The sequence below is a fragment of the Callorhinchus milii genome, unplaced genomic scaffold (genome assembly GCF_018977255.1).
Source record: "Callorhinchus milii isolate IMCB2004 unplaced genomic scaffold, IMCB_Cmil_1.0 Scaffold16, whole genome shotgun sequence".
In the NCBI taxonomy this organism is placed as follows: domain Eukaryota; kingdom Metazoa; phylum Chordata; class Chondrichthyes; order Chimaeriformes; family Callorhinchidae; genus Callorhinchus; species Callorhinchus milii.
In genome coordinates, this window is record NW_024704757.1 from 16,041,463 (window position 1) to 16,055,668 (window position 14,206).

The 14,206-nt window shown below is 48.0% G+C and overlaps 1 protein-coding gene across 2 annotated transcripts in view; it reads left to right on the forward strand.

The window, feature by feature from the left end:
* Positions 1-14,206, forward strand: part of chtf18 (CTF18, chromosome transmission fidelity factor 18 homolog (S. cerevisiae)) — a 22,175-nt gene continuing 7,969 nt past the window's right edge. The window contains exons 1-18 of one of the 2 annotated variants that reach the window (XM_007906102.2): positions 1-184; positions 535-741; positions 1,274-1,424; positions 2,183-2,378; positions 2,552-2,641; positions 2,801-2,853; positions 3,435-3,579; positions 4,215-4,436; positions 5,097-5,194; positions 5,812-5,935; positions 6,807-6,943; positions 7,340-7,433; positions 7,803-7,901; positions 8,474-8,604; positions 9,088-9,232; positions 9,596-9,820; positions 9,945-10,094; positions 11,961-12,091. In XM_007906102.2, coding sequence (XP_007904293.2) covers positions 82-184; positions 535-741; positions 1,274-1,424; positions 2,183-2,378; positions 2,552-2,641; positions 2,801-2,853; positions 3,435-3,579; positions 4,215-4,436; positions 5,097-5,194; positions 5,812-5,935; positions 6,807-6,943; positions 7,340-7,433; positions 7,803-7,901; positions 8,474-8,604; positions 9,088-9,232; positions 9,596-9,820; positions 9,945-10,094; positions 11,961-12,091 — 2,501 coding nt within the window. In that variant the 5' untranslated portion in view covers positions 1-81. The remainder of the gene's footprint in view (positions 185-534; positions 742-1,273; positions 1,425-2,182; positions 2,379-2,551; positions 2,642-2,800; positions 2,854-3,434; positions 3,580-4,214; positions 4,437-5,096; positions 5,195-5,811; positions 5,936-6,806; positions 6,944-7,339; positions 7,434-7,802; positions 7,902-8,473; positions 8,605-9,087; positions 9,233-9,595; positions 9,821-9,944; positions 10,095-11,960; positions 12,092-14,206) is intronic. The other variant, XM_007906103.2, reaches the window with a different exon arrangement.

Sequence of the window (14,206 nt, forward strand, 5' to 3'; positions counted from 1 at the left end):
AGACCGACCGACAGACACATAGGCACAGGGACAGAGAGGAGTTCCTGCAGTTGGATGTGACTGTGGCCGGGGCTCGGGGCGATGGCCGATGACTATGAGGCTCTGTATGGGATAGAGGATGATTATGAAAACCAGTTTGCTGATGAGCTGGAGGTTCTGGCGGAGATTAATGAACTTGATTGTGGTAAACGTGGTTCAAGTTTCTTTTGTTCTTGTGCCAATCCACGACTGTTTGCGCGACGCTGCTATAATAATAATAATCCTCACATTTAACACAGTTCCTTATCACGTCTTCAACACGTCTCAAAAGAGCTTCACAGAACATACTGTAACTTGAGTTGACTGTATATTTTGTGCACAGTGAAACTGCTGTGTGCAAACTGGCTGCCGCATGTCACCCACAAAATATACAGTCACTCCACTTTACATTATTATCATTACCCCGGGTTTTGCTGGTGAGAATAATGCATGCTGCGTTCTGAAGTATCTCTGTGGTTTTGATGGCAGTTTGAAATGTTTCTCTTGTGTTTGCAGATGACCGCCTGCCTGCTCGCGAGGCCAAACAGTCCAGGTTTAGAGACAGCAAACGCACCTTTGAAGAAGCGATTGCAGCTGGAGACGAACTGCTGAGAAATGACGGCCAGCCACAGCAAGTCTCCATCACTAGGAAACGAGATGTCGATGCTCTCCATCAGTCCGAGGAGGAAGATCTCTCTGATCAGCAGCAAAACCAGCAACTGAGTACGTTAATGTGACCTGAGGTCTGGATGTTCCTTATAGCACAGTGATGAGTTTCTGCCTGTGTCAGACACCCGGCTGATCAAAAACAATATGCTGCCCAGCAGATCGGTTCAGCGTTGAGGCTTTAGTTGACAACAACAACAGTAATAAATTACATTTGTATAGCCCCTTTCACGTCGGGAGGACGTCCCAAGGTGAGGGACAGTCAAACATTTTCATCCAAGCTGGGGGTTGGGATCAGGAAGGGTGGAGGGCAGGGAGGGTGGGTGTAGGAGGGTGAAGGCAGTCGAGGAGGAAGGTCTTCAGACAAGCTTTGAATGAGGTAAGGGAGGGGATGAGGCGAATGGACTGAGGGATGCTAGAGATTTGTTGTGTTGTAATCAACGAACCCTTTTTTATGACTTGTTTGAAGAGCTCAGCCTAACCGACGAGGGAGGGAATGGGTCTGAGGGACCCTGGGTTGTGGTGCTGCTCGTTAGTCGCTGATATATAGGGAGGTGTTTCCATCTCTCAGTCGTCTCTTTAATTGCAGCAGCTCCCAAGCACAAGCGGCCCAAACTGGAAGCCGTGAAGAAGCTGGACTTTGGGTCACACGTTAGCTCCGCCCGGGAACCTCCACCACCTGACGATGACATAACTCCACCGGCGTCACCAGGAAACCTCTCCTCCAGCCGGCACCCCAGGTTAGTGACGACCACAGTCTGATATTGCTGTGTCTGCTCGGGGAAAGAATCAGAGTCCTGTAGCCTAGTGGTTAGAGTACTCGCTTCACAAGTGAGTACTGTTTATCCAGCAGTAAGTAGGAACCCGGTTGTTAGTCCATTGGTGGATCACTATCAGGAAGTGGTGGGGGGGGTAATAAACCCTCCCAAAAATATTATATATATTAATAATTTGGTCGTTCAATCCAAATGCGCTAAACCAAATGCAAGGATCATTAATAATAAGTTCTTTCCAACTCTACTAAACGCCACTCACTCATCAATAATACCTATTGTGCTCACTGCTATCTACAGTCGCCAGGCAAAACGAGACACGAGCTGAGAGTAATAATGCTGCCCATTGGCATTGATCTGTAATAATCCCATCCAAAAAAAATAAATAATTTGGTCACTCAATCTGTTTGTGGGACGCTGCTGTGCGCAATTGGCTGCTGTGTTTCACCCACAAAATATACAGTCAATTCACTTTACAGTATATTCCGAGAAGCACTTTGAGACGTCTCGAAGACCTGATCAGGCGCTGTATCAAATGCAAGGATTATTATTATACTATCATTATGTTATTATTTTATTATATTACAACAACAACAACAACAAGATTCCATTTATAAAGCGCCTTTCACGTCAGGAGGACGTCCCATAATAATAATATTATTATTGTTGTTGTTATTATTGTTATTATTATAGTTAGTTATTGTTATATTATTATTGTGCCCCAGGTTTCCAGAGGGGCCCGTACAGGATGTCCTGGATATCAGTGACATGGCACCACTGAGAGTGACTCCCTCCCCACGGAAGCCCAGCCGAGTGCGGAAACGACCCCCTGTGTTGGAAGATTACATCAACGTGACCTCGACTGACGGAACAAGGGTCTTCGTGGTCCTGAACGACGAGGCCTCAGGACCCAGGCCTCAGGTCAGACCCTTGCCCTCCCTCGTCATCAGCAGCTCGACCCTCAGACCAAACCGCGGGAGATTGGGGTCTTTTATTATATTTTTTGTAGATATAAACACGTGCAACGCGATGCCGGCTTTTAATCCAGGAGTAAAGTTGGACTCGCGCTGATGGCTCTTGTGTTTTTTTGCCAGGTGCCGGACCCGGTGGGTTGGAGCGGCCAAAGGCCGCTGCACTTGCTGGGGGTCCCGTTCTCCTACATCAAGGAACAAGTTGTCGAGGAGGTAAGTGCAGTAACTTGTCACTCTGGTGACGGATGGGGAAAGTCGCACTGAGATTTGGGAGACGATCCGATTCCAGAGTTGCTGCTCAGCACCAGGTGTCGTCGCTCCCTACCTGTCGCCTTGTTAACCTGATTCTGTTTGTGCTTTTCCTTTGCCAAGCGCCGACAGCAGGTGATGGAGGAATCCCAGAGGCTGAGCGAGATGCTGAACAGGTACATGAGCGACAACTCAATCCCAACCAGCCTCCGTCTATCAGAGCAAAAGTATTCCAGGGAACCTGAACTGAACAACAATAACAAATCACAGTTACACAGCGCCCTTTATGACGGGAGGACGTCCCAAGGCCCTGGACTGTCAGGGATTTGGACCTGAGCTGGGGGTCAGGATCAGGTGGGGTGGAGACAGTGAGGGTGGGGCTTGGAAGGTGACCGAACGCGCGGCTGAAGAGGAGAGTCTTGAGACTGGTGACTAGAAGGTTGCAGCTGATGAGACCCCTTTTGGTTGTAGTTCCTCCTAAACTCCGTGTTAGATTTACGACCGGCTCTTGTGTTTACATGACACTTCGATTGACCTGATGGGAGCCCGACTTTCCAATCGATATTTGGAATGAAAACGTAACTTAGACTTGAATTAATAACAATAATAATAATCCTTGCATTTGATATAGCACCTTATCACGTCATTGAGACGTCTCAAAGCGCTTCACAGGATATATTGTAGAGTGAATTATTATTGATGATTAAATTATTCTAGATTACCTAACGTCAAGTTCACGTTTTCATCCCTTTTAAAGGCAGATTGATGAGGAGTTTGGGGAGGGTGAGGGGGAGGAGGAAGATGAAGATGATGATGGTGATGGGAACAACGAGGGTGCCTCCCATACTCTGTGGGTGGATCGATTCACCCCCAGACATTACACCCAGCTCCTCAGTGATGACGTGAGTAAACACACAGCCAACCTGAACCCCGTCTGCTCCAGTAAAAGGAGGATTTGCTGGATTCACAGGGAGACAAATAGCGTTCGGCCTAGCCGTACAATTGAAAGATTTTATAATAAAATAATAATAATCATTGGGTTTGATGTAACGCCTTACCTCGTGGGGAGGATGTTCAAAGCGCTTCGCAGGATATACTGTACAGTGCAGTGACTGTATTTTGTGGATAAACGGGGCAGCCAGTTTGCTCATAGCAACATCCCTCGACCAGCCAAACGGCAGGGGTTTGGGGTCTTTTGTTATTTTTTGTAGTTATAAACACAGGCAATCCGGTACGGAGTAGATACAAACACTCGACCAGCCGAGAAGCGAGTGACCGATTCTGTCTATTGGCCAGGACACCAGGGTTGCTGCTGGAATGGAAGCTGTGGTCAGCTGCGCGGGTGGCACTGAGGCGATTGGAAATGCTGGTGGGGTGGGTAGGGGTAGAGGGCAAGAGAGCCTTGGGCTGCTCTCATGCACGTTTGTGCAGGATTATGTCGGTGCTGCCAAGTGACTTGTTTAAAGGATGGCGTGTCTGCTCTAAGCTAAAGGGAAGTTGCTGGTGATGGTGGTGATGGTGCCTCTTCTCTGTGCAGTACACAAACCGCTGCCTGCTGAAGTGGCTGAAGCTGTGGGACACCGTGGTGTTCGGCCGGGAGAAGGTGGCGAAGAAGAGAAAAGCCGTCTCGGAGAGCCGCCCCCCCTTCAAGGCCTCGGACGCGGAGTCACAGCCCCAGAGCAAGTGGAAGAGCAAGACCCAGCTCACAGAGGAGATCCTCGACTCTGAACTCGACTCCCACAAGCGCCCAAAGCACAAGGTAACCCAAGGCGGCCGAAGAAAGGGGGGCGGGGGGCTGTTTGTGGAAACCTTGAGGGGGAGGAGGGGGGCATTTGGTTGATAAGTTGCATATTCAGCACATTGAATAATAATAGCAATTGTTGCTTTTGGTACAGCTCCTTATCATGTCACAGGATTTGCTGTGAAATGAAGTGACTGCGTATTTATAGGCAAAGATTTGTAGGCCTATAATTGTAATAATGATAATTATAATAATCCCTGTATCTGGTGTCCCTCCTTCCACTTTGGGAGGATGTGGGTTTAAAAACCACTGTTCTATGTCTGACCGGACAGGCAAAACTGCCCAGAAAGCACAATTCATGGTCACACTGGGAGCTTGTTGGTTAGTCTCCAGCAGTTACCCCAACACACACTCTGGGCTCCCCCCAAGCCTTGGCTCCTGCCAACCTGCGCCTAACACTCTCCGGAATTAGGTAAGCAGTGGGCGTCCCTCCAGGGAGAGAGGGAGAGAGAGAGCACATTCCATTCCAACAGTCTATCTCTGGGATTTCCAGGTGTAACAACGAGGGTGCCTCCCATACTCGGGGGAGGCAGGGAATTCTCAGCTTGGTTTGGGAGACTCTTAAGCAACGGTGATGGGTTTCGGCAAAAATAAATGGAGTGTTTTTCTGACCTGCAGGTGGCACTGCTGTGTGGGCCTCCAGGTCTGGGGAAGACAACACTGGCTCATGTCATAGCTAAACACGCTGGCTATAATGTGGTGGAAATGAACGCCAGGTGAGGATGGGCTCCAATACATCTCGCTTGGGGAGGGGGAGAGAGAGAGAGAAGAGTGGGGTGTATAAAACGTGTCGTTAAGATTGGTGGAACTTGATGGCCAAACCCCACGCCTTTCAAAGTCTACAAATATAGCAATTTCCAGTCGCTTTTCAGCAAATACCATTTTCTCCGCAAAAAGATTGGGCTGAAGGTTCCCCCTGCTCCAGTTTACATCTCCCTCGGACAATCCGTTTCCAGTGATGTTTGGGGAGGGGGAGAGAATGGAAGGGACACAACAAAAACAACAGCAACAACTTGCATTTATAGATGGGATGGATCTACCGTGTTTTGCGTTGATGGATTGTGAGGGGGGAGGTGGGGGTTGGTGGCGGTTAGAGGAATGTTTTTTTTGCGTCCCCATGTGTTTGATTGCCTCTTGACCTTTTTTTACCCTGACTTCAAAGGTCAAGTTCTATTTTTCTCAGCGGGGTTTACCTGGCAGGTTTACCAAACTACCACGGGAGTAGTTTGGCAAATGCCTGAGGGGTGGCGGGGCGTAGGGGAGTGGGGTGGGGCGTGGGGGAGTGAGGTTGTGTTTGGATCTAAGGGAATCTTTATTGAATCCCGTCCCGCAGTGATGACCGCAGCCCAGAAATCTTCAAGACCAGGATCGAAGCTGCCACCCAGATGAAATCTGTCCTCGGGAACAATGAGAGACCAAACTGCCTGATCATCGACGAGATCGACGGAGCCCCAACTGTGAGTCTTACTCTAAACGCCGCGGGACGTTGCCCCCCTCCCCCCCCGTCTCGCAAGGCGCTGTAATAATAATACCGGCATTTGATACTGCGCCTTATCACGTCATCGAGAGTCTCAAAGCGCTTCACAGGATGTACTGTAAGGTGTGGTGACTCGTGTATTTTGTGGGCGAAACGTGGCAGTCGAATTGCCTGTTTCTGTTGCTCTGAGTCAGTGTAGCCGCAGAGAGGACATTCTTAGGTGATGACACTCATCGTATCAACCTCCACTAAGGGGGTGAAGGACAGAGGAGACCGGCCGGGAATCCAGAGCTGGAACCTTCTATTCCCAAGTCCAGTGCCCGGCTGACTGAGTGGCCTGGGACAAAGTTTGCACGAGGAATAACACAACCGTGGCTGGGATGGTCTCTAGGTGGTTCAGCACTCGGGAGAATGAAATGTAAAATGTGTCAAAGCAGAAGTCACACCCTCCGAGGGAAACAGCAGGAAGAAGCTGTGCGTTTGTATTTCGAGAGCATTTGTCTTGTCGGCGTGAACTAGATTGCTGTGAGCAGCGAGATCCCAGAATAACTGGAGCTGCCGCAGTGCGTTTGTGCGTATAATAAAAATAATATTAATAATAACAATCCTGGCATTTGACCCGGCGCCTCATCATGTGGTCGAGACGTCTCAAAGTGCTTCACGGGATACACTGTAAAATGTAGTAACTGTATTTTATGGACGAAACACGACAGCCAATCGCGCCCAGCAGCGTCCCCACAAACAGTGATGGTTTGATGCTCCTGGGCAAGTCTCAAGACCCTTCTCTTTGTGAATGTCATGTTGTTGTGTGAGTTGTGATCTGGTTCCTGACCCGTTGCTCTGACCCGAAGGCTGCCATCGCCATGCTGCTGTCCCTGGTCAACCGTAAAGAGGGGAAGGACGGGGAGGCCGCCCCAGGGGCCGGGAGGAAGAAGAGGAAAGACGGAGGGCTGCTCCTCAGGCCCATCGTCTGTATCTGTAACGACCAGTGAGTACAGCGCCCGCTGTTCCTGATCCGAATGCCCGCATTAGCATCAGCCCCTCTTGACGCCTTGCAAGCGCTCCACAGGCGACCGACCGCTGTCGAGTGTAGTGGCTGTGTATTTCGCTGTCAAACACATCAGCCGCTTTGCTCACTGCCATGTCCCGCCAGCAGCCACAAAGTGAATGATCAATTATATCTCAGGAATTTGTTGGCCAGGACACTGGGAGGGGGTGGGGGTTGGGGGGGTGGGGGGAGAGAGGGAGAAACTCCCTTTTTTTTGCATCAAGCTACTGAGCTGGAGGCGATGGGGCACCAATTGAGGCAAACGGGTTTATTTTGTGCCGGGTTGTGGGGAGGGGGAGAGGATAAATATCAATTGACTGTGACTTTGTTAACCAGGTACGTACCCGCACTGAGACACCTGAGGCAGCAAGCATTCACACTGACCTTCCCTCCCACCATGTCTTCCAGACTCATTCAAAGGCTGCACGAGGTAAGTGGAAAGTGATGGTGATGATGATAATAATCATAATAATCCTTGCATTTGACCCAACGCCTGATCATGTCTTCGAGACGTCACAAAGCGCTTAACAGGACACACTGTAAAATGTAGTGACTGTGTGTTTTGTGTATTTAAAATGCTATGATTAATAGTATAACATTGCTATTTATAATCCTTGCATTTAATATAAGAAGTAAGTGTCCCAACGCGCTTCACAGCTGTTTTGCCGGCACCAACAACCCTTGTGTCAGTTTGGAGAAATCTACGCAATAACGGAAGCTTCTCCTGTGTTTTTTTTTTTTCTGGAGCTGCTCCCTACGTCTCATTCAGACATCGATCGTTGTGTTCTTTTCCCGTCAGATTGTCAGCACAAAGGGGATGAAGGCGGACATGGGAGTCCTCACGACTTTGTGTGAGAAAGCCGAGAACGATATCCGGTCTTGTGTAAATACTCTGCAGGTACAACTCTGTCTGACTGAAGTGCATTAAACCCTGGGGTCCGACAAACACACACACACAGTCCCTCACACACACACACACAGAGTCTCACAGCCACACACATTAATACAGAAGTAGTTTGCGCAGATGAATTGCTGACTCGGGCACAATCTGAGTTGCTAAGAATGGTAACAGCAGAGCTGAGTGCTCTAACCCACTTCTGTCTCCCCTCTGCTCCGCTCTCCTCAAAGGTGTAGCTGTTTATGCTGCTGCCTGTTACTGGAGGCAGAGCCCATTGTGAGTGTCGAGAGGGAGTGGAGGACAGTGGGATGTAGTGACCTAATGTCCAGCTGCGCTTTGCACTAACCCTGACATTGCGGTCTGTAACGTCTAAAGCTTTGAAACTCTCCCCCCAATCTCTCCACCTCCCCCCCCACCTCGTTCCCTTCCTTTAGATCATGACTGAAGACCCTCCTCCCTTCCCCCTGGCTCAGCGTCAGGCTCCAACAACGTTAAACACTCCGAGACGCTGCCCAGCGTCAGTTGGAGGGCACTGTGTAAATACAAGTTGTTGTTGTGTTGTCTGTCTTTAGTTCCTCCACGGGCAAGGCCAGAAGGAGCTGAGTATGAGGATGGTCCAGACCATGAAGATAGGCCTGAAGGATCAGAACAAGAGCCTGTTCTCTGTCTGGCAGGAGATCTTCCAACTCCCCAAACCTCAAAGGTAAACGAGAAACCATGGGCGACCATCTGGCCACTGACCAAATCCCAGCTATAGATAGAGACATAGGAACAGGAGGAGCCCATTCAGCCCTTCGAGCCTGTTCCACCATTCTATAAGATCATGGTTGATCTGTATCGCAACTCCAATTACCTGTCCTTTGTCCTTGCCCCGTATCCTAGATAACTTGACCAACTTAAGTTAATTGGTAAAAGAACCAGAGGGGAGACGAGGAGAATTTTTTTTACCCAACGAGTTGTTATGATCTGGAACACACGGCCTGACTCAGCAATAAGCAGATACAATAATAACTTTCGAAGGGGAATTGGACATGTACTTGTGCAGGGCTATGGATGGGGTAAGAGTGGGTGGGGGGCTGTGGTGGGGAGTGGGACTAGCTGGTACCTGTTTCAAAGAGCCATCACAGACACGACGGGCCGAATGGCCTCTTTCTGCGCTGTAAGGTTCTGTGATCCTATGATTCAGGAAGTGGATTGGTCAGGAGCACAGCTGGCAGGAGCAGGGTCTGAGCGGGCAGGAGAGGAGGCCCCCGCTCAGTGCCGTCGCTCAGAGATTCAACAACGTCCTTCACCTGACAACGTCGACAGGCGACCATGAGAAGCTGACGCAGGTAAGAAATAACACACCAGGCACAGGGGGGTAACAGGACTTTGTGGACAACGTCAGGCCAGTGTGGGAGGAACACTGATGTTTTTGTCGTTCAGCACCTTGGGATGTCCTCTCGACGTGAAAGGCGCTTTACAAATGTAACTTTGTTGTTGTTGTTGCTGTTTTTCGGATGAGAAATTAAACCGAGATCCCGTCTGCCTGGTTAGGTGGATGTTAAAAGATTCTGTGGCGCTATTTGAAAGGAGAAGGGAGTTTTCTCTCTCCTGGTGTCCTGATCAACAATCCCATCCCTCCCCAATAAAATGTTTTTTCTCTCTGTTTTAGTTTTCTCTCTCTCTCTCCCCCTCTCTCCCCCTCTCTCCAGGGCTTGTATGACAACTTCCTTAACATGAAGTTCAAAGATCCCGGCTTGAGCAGTGTGTGCCTGGGGCTGGAGTGGCTGCAGTTCACTGATAACCTCAACAGGACCATTCGGCACGGACAGAACTTCCAGCTGATGCGCTATCTTCCCTTCCTCCCCGTGGCCTTTCACCTGCTCTTTGCTGCCATCAACGTCCCCCGGATTTCCTACCCAAACAGCCACTCCGACGTAGGTATCTGTGTCCGGTTACCCTCCCTCCCTGTGCTGTGTAAATGCGAGCTGTTGTATTTTTTCCCCAGGCAACTGAACAGCATCAACAGCCGTTCACTGTATTATTGTTATTTATGAACAGGCGCAGACTAAGCTGGCTCACGTGCAGAGCCTGCTGATGTGCCTTCTGGGAGAGATCAGCCCTGGGATCCGCAGTCGGGTTAGTATGGAGCCCCTGGTGCTGGAGACCCTGTGCCTGCTGCTGGACATCATCTCGCCCAAGCTGCGGCCGGTGAGTGAGTGTCCGGTGCTGCCGAGCAAACTGCAGTGTAATAACAATAATAACCATCATAACAATAATAATCATAACAATAATAACAACAATAATAATCATAATAATAACAATAATAATAATAATCCTTGCATTTGATACAGCGCCTTTTCACGTCTTCGAGATGTCTCAAAGCGCTTCACAGAATATACTCTAAAGTGAATTGACTGTGTATTCTGTGGGTGAAACACAGCAGCCAATTGCTCACAGCAGCGTCCCCACAAACAGTCATGGATTGAGTGACCAAATTATTATTATTTTTTTGAAGGGATCATTAACCCCGGAAAAGCGATCCGCCGATCGACTAACAACCGGGTTCCTACTTACACCTAGAAAACAGGCGTGTGCGTGTGTCCCACAAGCGAGTGTTGAGGACAGGATGAGGATTCTTCAGTTACTAAGTCCATGATCCACTTCCGTGGAAACTGGTCTAATTCTTTCTCTGCTGATAAAGAAAGGTTTAGAGCAAACAGTGATTCCCTGTGGGGTCTGTCTCTGAGGGATTGGTACAGTTCATTAGTCTCAGCCGTTGCTGTGATCCTGGCAAACTAAAGTACAGTGGGCAGGGGGCTGAGGGTATCAGTGAAATCTATCTGCAATTAAATAATTAAATATAGCGCTATATCAAATATATTATAATAATAAGTGGGCTAAGAAGGGAACTTAATTTTATTTCCTTTTAAATATCACTGTTATATTTTTATACATCTTTCTCTGAGTGTCACAGAGAAGCCCAATGTGTCCTCTGTCCAAATGGTTGTTGTTTTGTGCTGAACTTTGTCAGTGAGAGTTGGCTGATTGTTTGACCGAGAGGGAGGAATCCAATCCTTTATTATCTCAGGAGTTCACTCTCTCTGGTTCTCTCTCTCTCTCTCTCTTTTTCTGTCTCTCTTGTTCGCTCTCGCTCGCTTCTGCACTCTCTCGCACACTTTCATTGGCCTGCCTGTTCACACATGTATTATTGTGAGGTTCTGAGCAATTAACCCAACGTTTAACTCGACCTAATTTGATTGTCATGTGTGCAAATTGTGCAAGTAATAAAACACACACAATAGTGATGACAGATCCTTGGTCTCTCTGTATCACATACACAGTCATTCCATTTCACACTAAAAATCATGGAAAGACTGAGACGTCCGACATAATGATAAATATATACGCAGTGATTATTATGATATTATTACGATATTGTTATTGCTGTATCCCAGAGTATCATTAACAGCCTTGGATCAGAATTGGTCTGGAGTGTTTCCTGCCTTATCTTCCTCGCCCTTAAATCATATGAATTAATAATTAGAGAACATTCATAATTGCCCCAAGCGAGCGATACAGATCCCATTAATGCAGTAGCCACAGCTGCTGTTTGCAGAGCTTCCCGGCATTTCTGTGGCGTTTTAAACCTTCAGCTTTAACCAACCCTTTTACTGTAATCATCCTCTCTCACTGCCCACACCCCAACCTTAGCCATTGCTCTAGGCATTGCCTGCATTTACAATGGCAAGCCACCACCCCACCCCCCCCACATACACATACACACAAGCACACATACATATATATAGATATATACACACACACATACACGTGCACACACATATACGTGTACATACATGTACATACACACACATACACGTGTACATACATACATATACACATATATATACACACATACAAAAATATAAGTTTATAACAATAATAATCTGGTCACTCAAATCCATGGCTGTTTGTGGGGACGTTGCTGTGCGCCATTGGCTGCTGCGTTTCGCCCACGAAAATGGCGCTAAATCAAATGCCAGGATTATTGTAATTATTAATATAATTTGTTTTTAGGTGAACACTCAGCTGTACAGCAGCAGAGAGAAGCAGCAGCTATCAGACCTCATAGGGACCATGTTGTCTTATAACCTCACCTACCATCAGGAGCGCACAGTGGATGGGCAGTACATCTATGTACTCGATCCGTGAGTAACCCCCCCCCACCCCCCGCCCGACTACATGTCTCCACATCTGTTGGGAACCTCCTGTACCACACTTGGGTAATTGGTGTACCTGAAGACAAGGCGGTTTATGGGAACAGGGGTTTTCATACACCCTGAAATTGAGGTCGGCGTCAAATATCTTCTGAATGATGTATCAGTGTGGGGGGGGGGGATGTGGTTGGATAGTTAGACTTGTCGCTCAGGTGGAATGAGTCGTGTGCCTGTCATTGCCGGTGTTTTGGGAGTGAGGTTTGAGATCTCTCCTCTGTGCGGTTTGTAAATTTGCTGCTTTTTGTGCTTTCCCGCCCGCAAAATGCTTTCCGTCACTGCACTTCACAAGACGTCCTGTGAAGCGCTTTGAGGCGACCTCCCGAGGCCAAAGGCACGATAGTGCAATGCAAGGATTATTCATTTGTTTATTTATTTTTAATTTATTGCTATTAGTGAACATGTGTAAGTTGTGTCAGTGCCCGAGTGACAGAATTGCAGAGTGGGTGAGTTTGGGGTTGTTGACGGGCAGTTCTGGTTCGCGGGGAGTTGTGTTGGTGAGTGTCGGGTGGTGGCTATTTCTTGGTGAGAGTCTGCGGCCAATCTGCTTGTGTCCAGTGCAGCAGGGAGTGGTGTTGTGAGTCAATCCCAGAAATTCACCACCTGGAACACGAGGCAGTTTGGCTCATCGAGGCTGTGCCGAGTAACATCATTAACTGGAAGCGAAAAAGTTGAGTCAGTTTCTCAGAAACTCCGTTTCTCGTGTGCGCCGTATCCACAGGTGTGTTGTTGTCGTCGTTGTTGCTTTTGCCGTTGTTGTTGTTGTTGCTGCTGCTGTTGCTGTTGTTGTTTGCTGCTGTGGCTGCCAGTAGCTGACTCTGTCGTTCTGGTATTGAGACAAAGTGTTTCCTGCTTTCAGCGACGTCAGTAACGACTGTGAGAGCCTCAGCAGCGGCTCAGGTCCCGTAACTCTAATATGTGCAATTGGCTGCCGTGTTACGTGGCCCCACGTAACACACAGTCACTACACTTTTTACAATATATTCTGTGAAGCGCTTTGAGATGTGATACGGCGCTATATCTAATGCAAGGATGATTATTATTATTATTATTATTATAGCACCCACAGCAATGACGGAGAGAACTGATCCAGAAACATCTCTGTTTGTAGTCAGACCCTGTTGTCACAATACATGGGGGGGGGAGAGGAAAGGAGGAGAGGCTGTAAAGTTCGAGGCTGTGCTTTGACTGGATGTACTGGTACTAATCGTGAGTATATACCAGGTGTTTGAGACACAGTGTGGTTTGTTGTTTGATGTGCAGACGCAAAGGGTAGTGGGAATCTGGAACTCTCTCCCTTTGTCTCTCTCTCTCCCTCTCTCAAAAGGCTGTGGATTATGGTCGGATCCATCAACATTTTCAAGACTGAGGTGGAGAGATATTTCAGGGTAATGAGAGATTTGGGGCAAAGAGAGGTATTTGGAGTTAAGGTACAGATCAGCCATGATCTGATAGAATGGCAGAACAGGCTTGAGGGGCTGAATAGCCTCCTCCTGTTCCTATGGACAGTGGATGAAATAAGGGACGTGACAGGTACTCTATGCTCTCACTTCCCATGTAGTAGCTTAACCTGCATTAATCATATATAAAGGTTTATCCTCTTTGTCTCTATAATCTGCCTCGGATCTAGCATTGTACAAGTATGCTTTTCATCAAAGTGAAAAGTCGGTGCGTTCTGTTATTGGTGATGATCTCAATCACTGTGTTTGGATAATGACCCCAAGTCAAGTTGCTTGTTATAGTGAGCGGGGCTTTGAACGGCCTCAACGCTCTCACTGTACGAGCGTTTGTGGGACATTGTCGTGCCTCTGCCTTCAATGCAATAGTCACTGCACTTAACAGCAATTTCCTGTGAAGCACTTTGAGACGTTCTGACGTTATAGTTGCTGTGTCAAATTATTTGATGTAAAACTGTAACAGCCTGCGGAGGGGGAGCCAGAAGAGAGAGAGAGAGAAATAGCTGTTTCCTGGATAGTGAACAACTTATTGTGTTTTTTTTGTAATTTGTGAAATGTGTGTGTGTGTGTATATATATATATATATATTTGG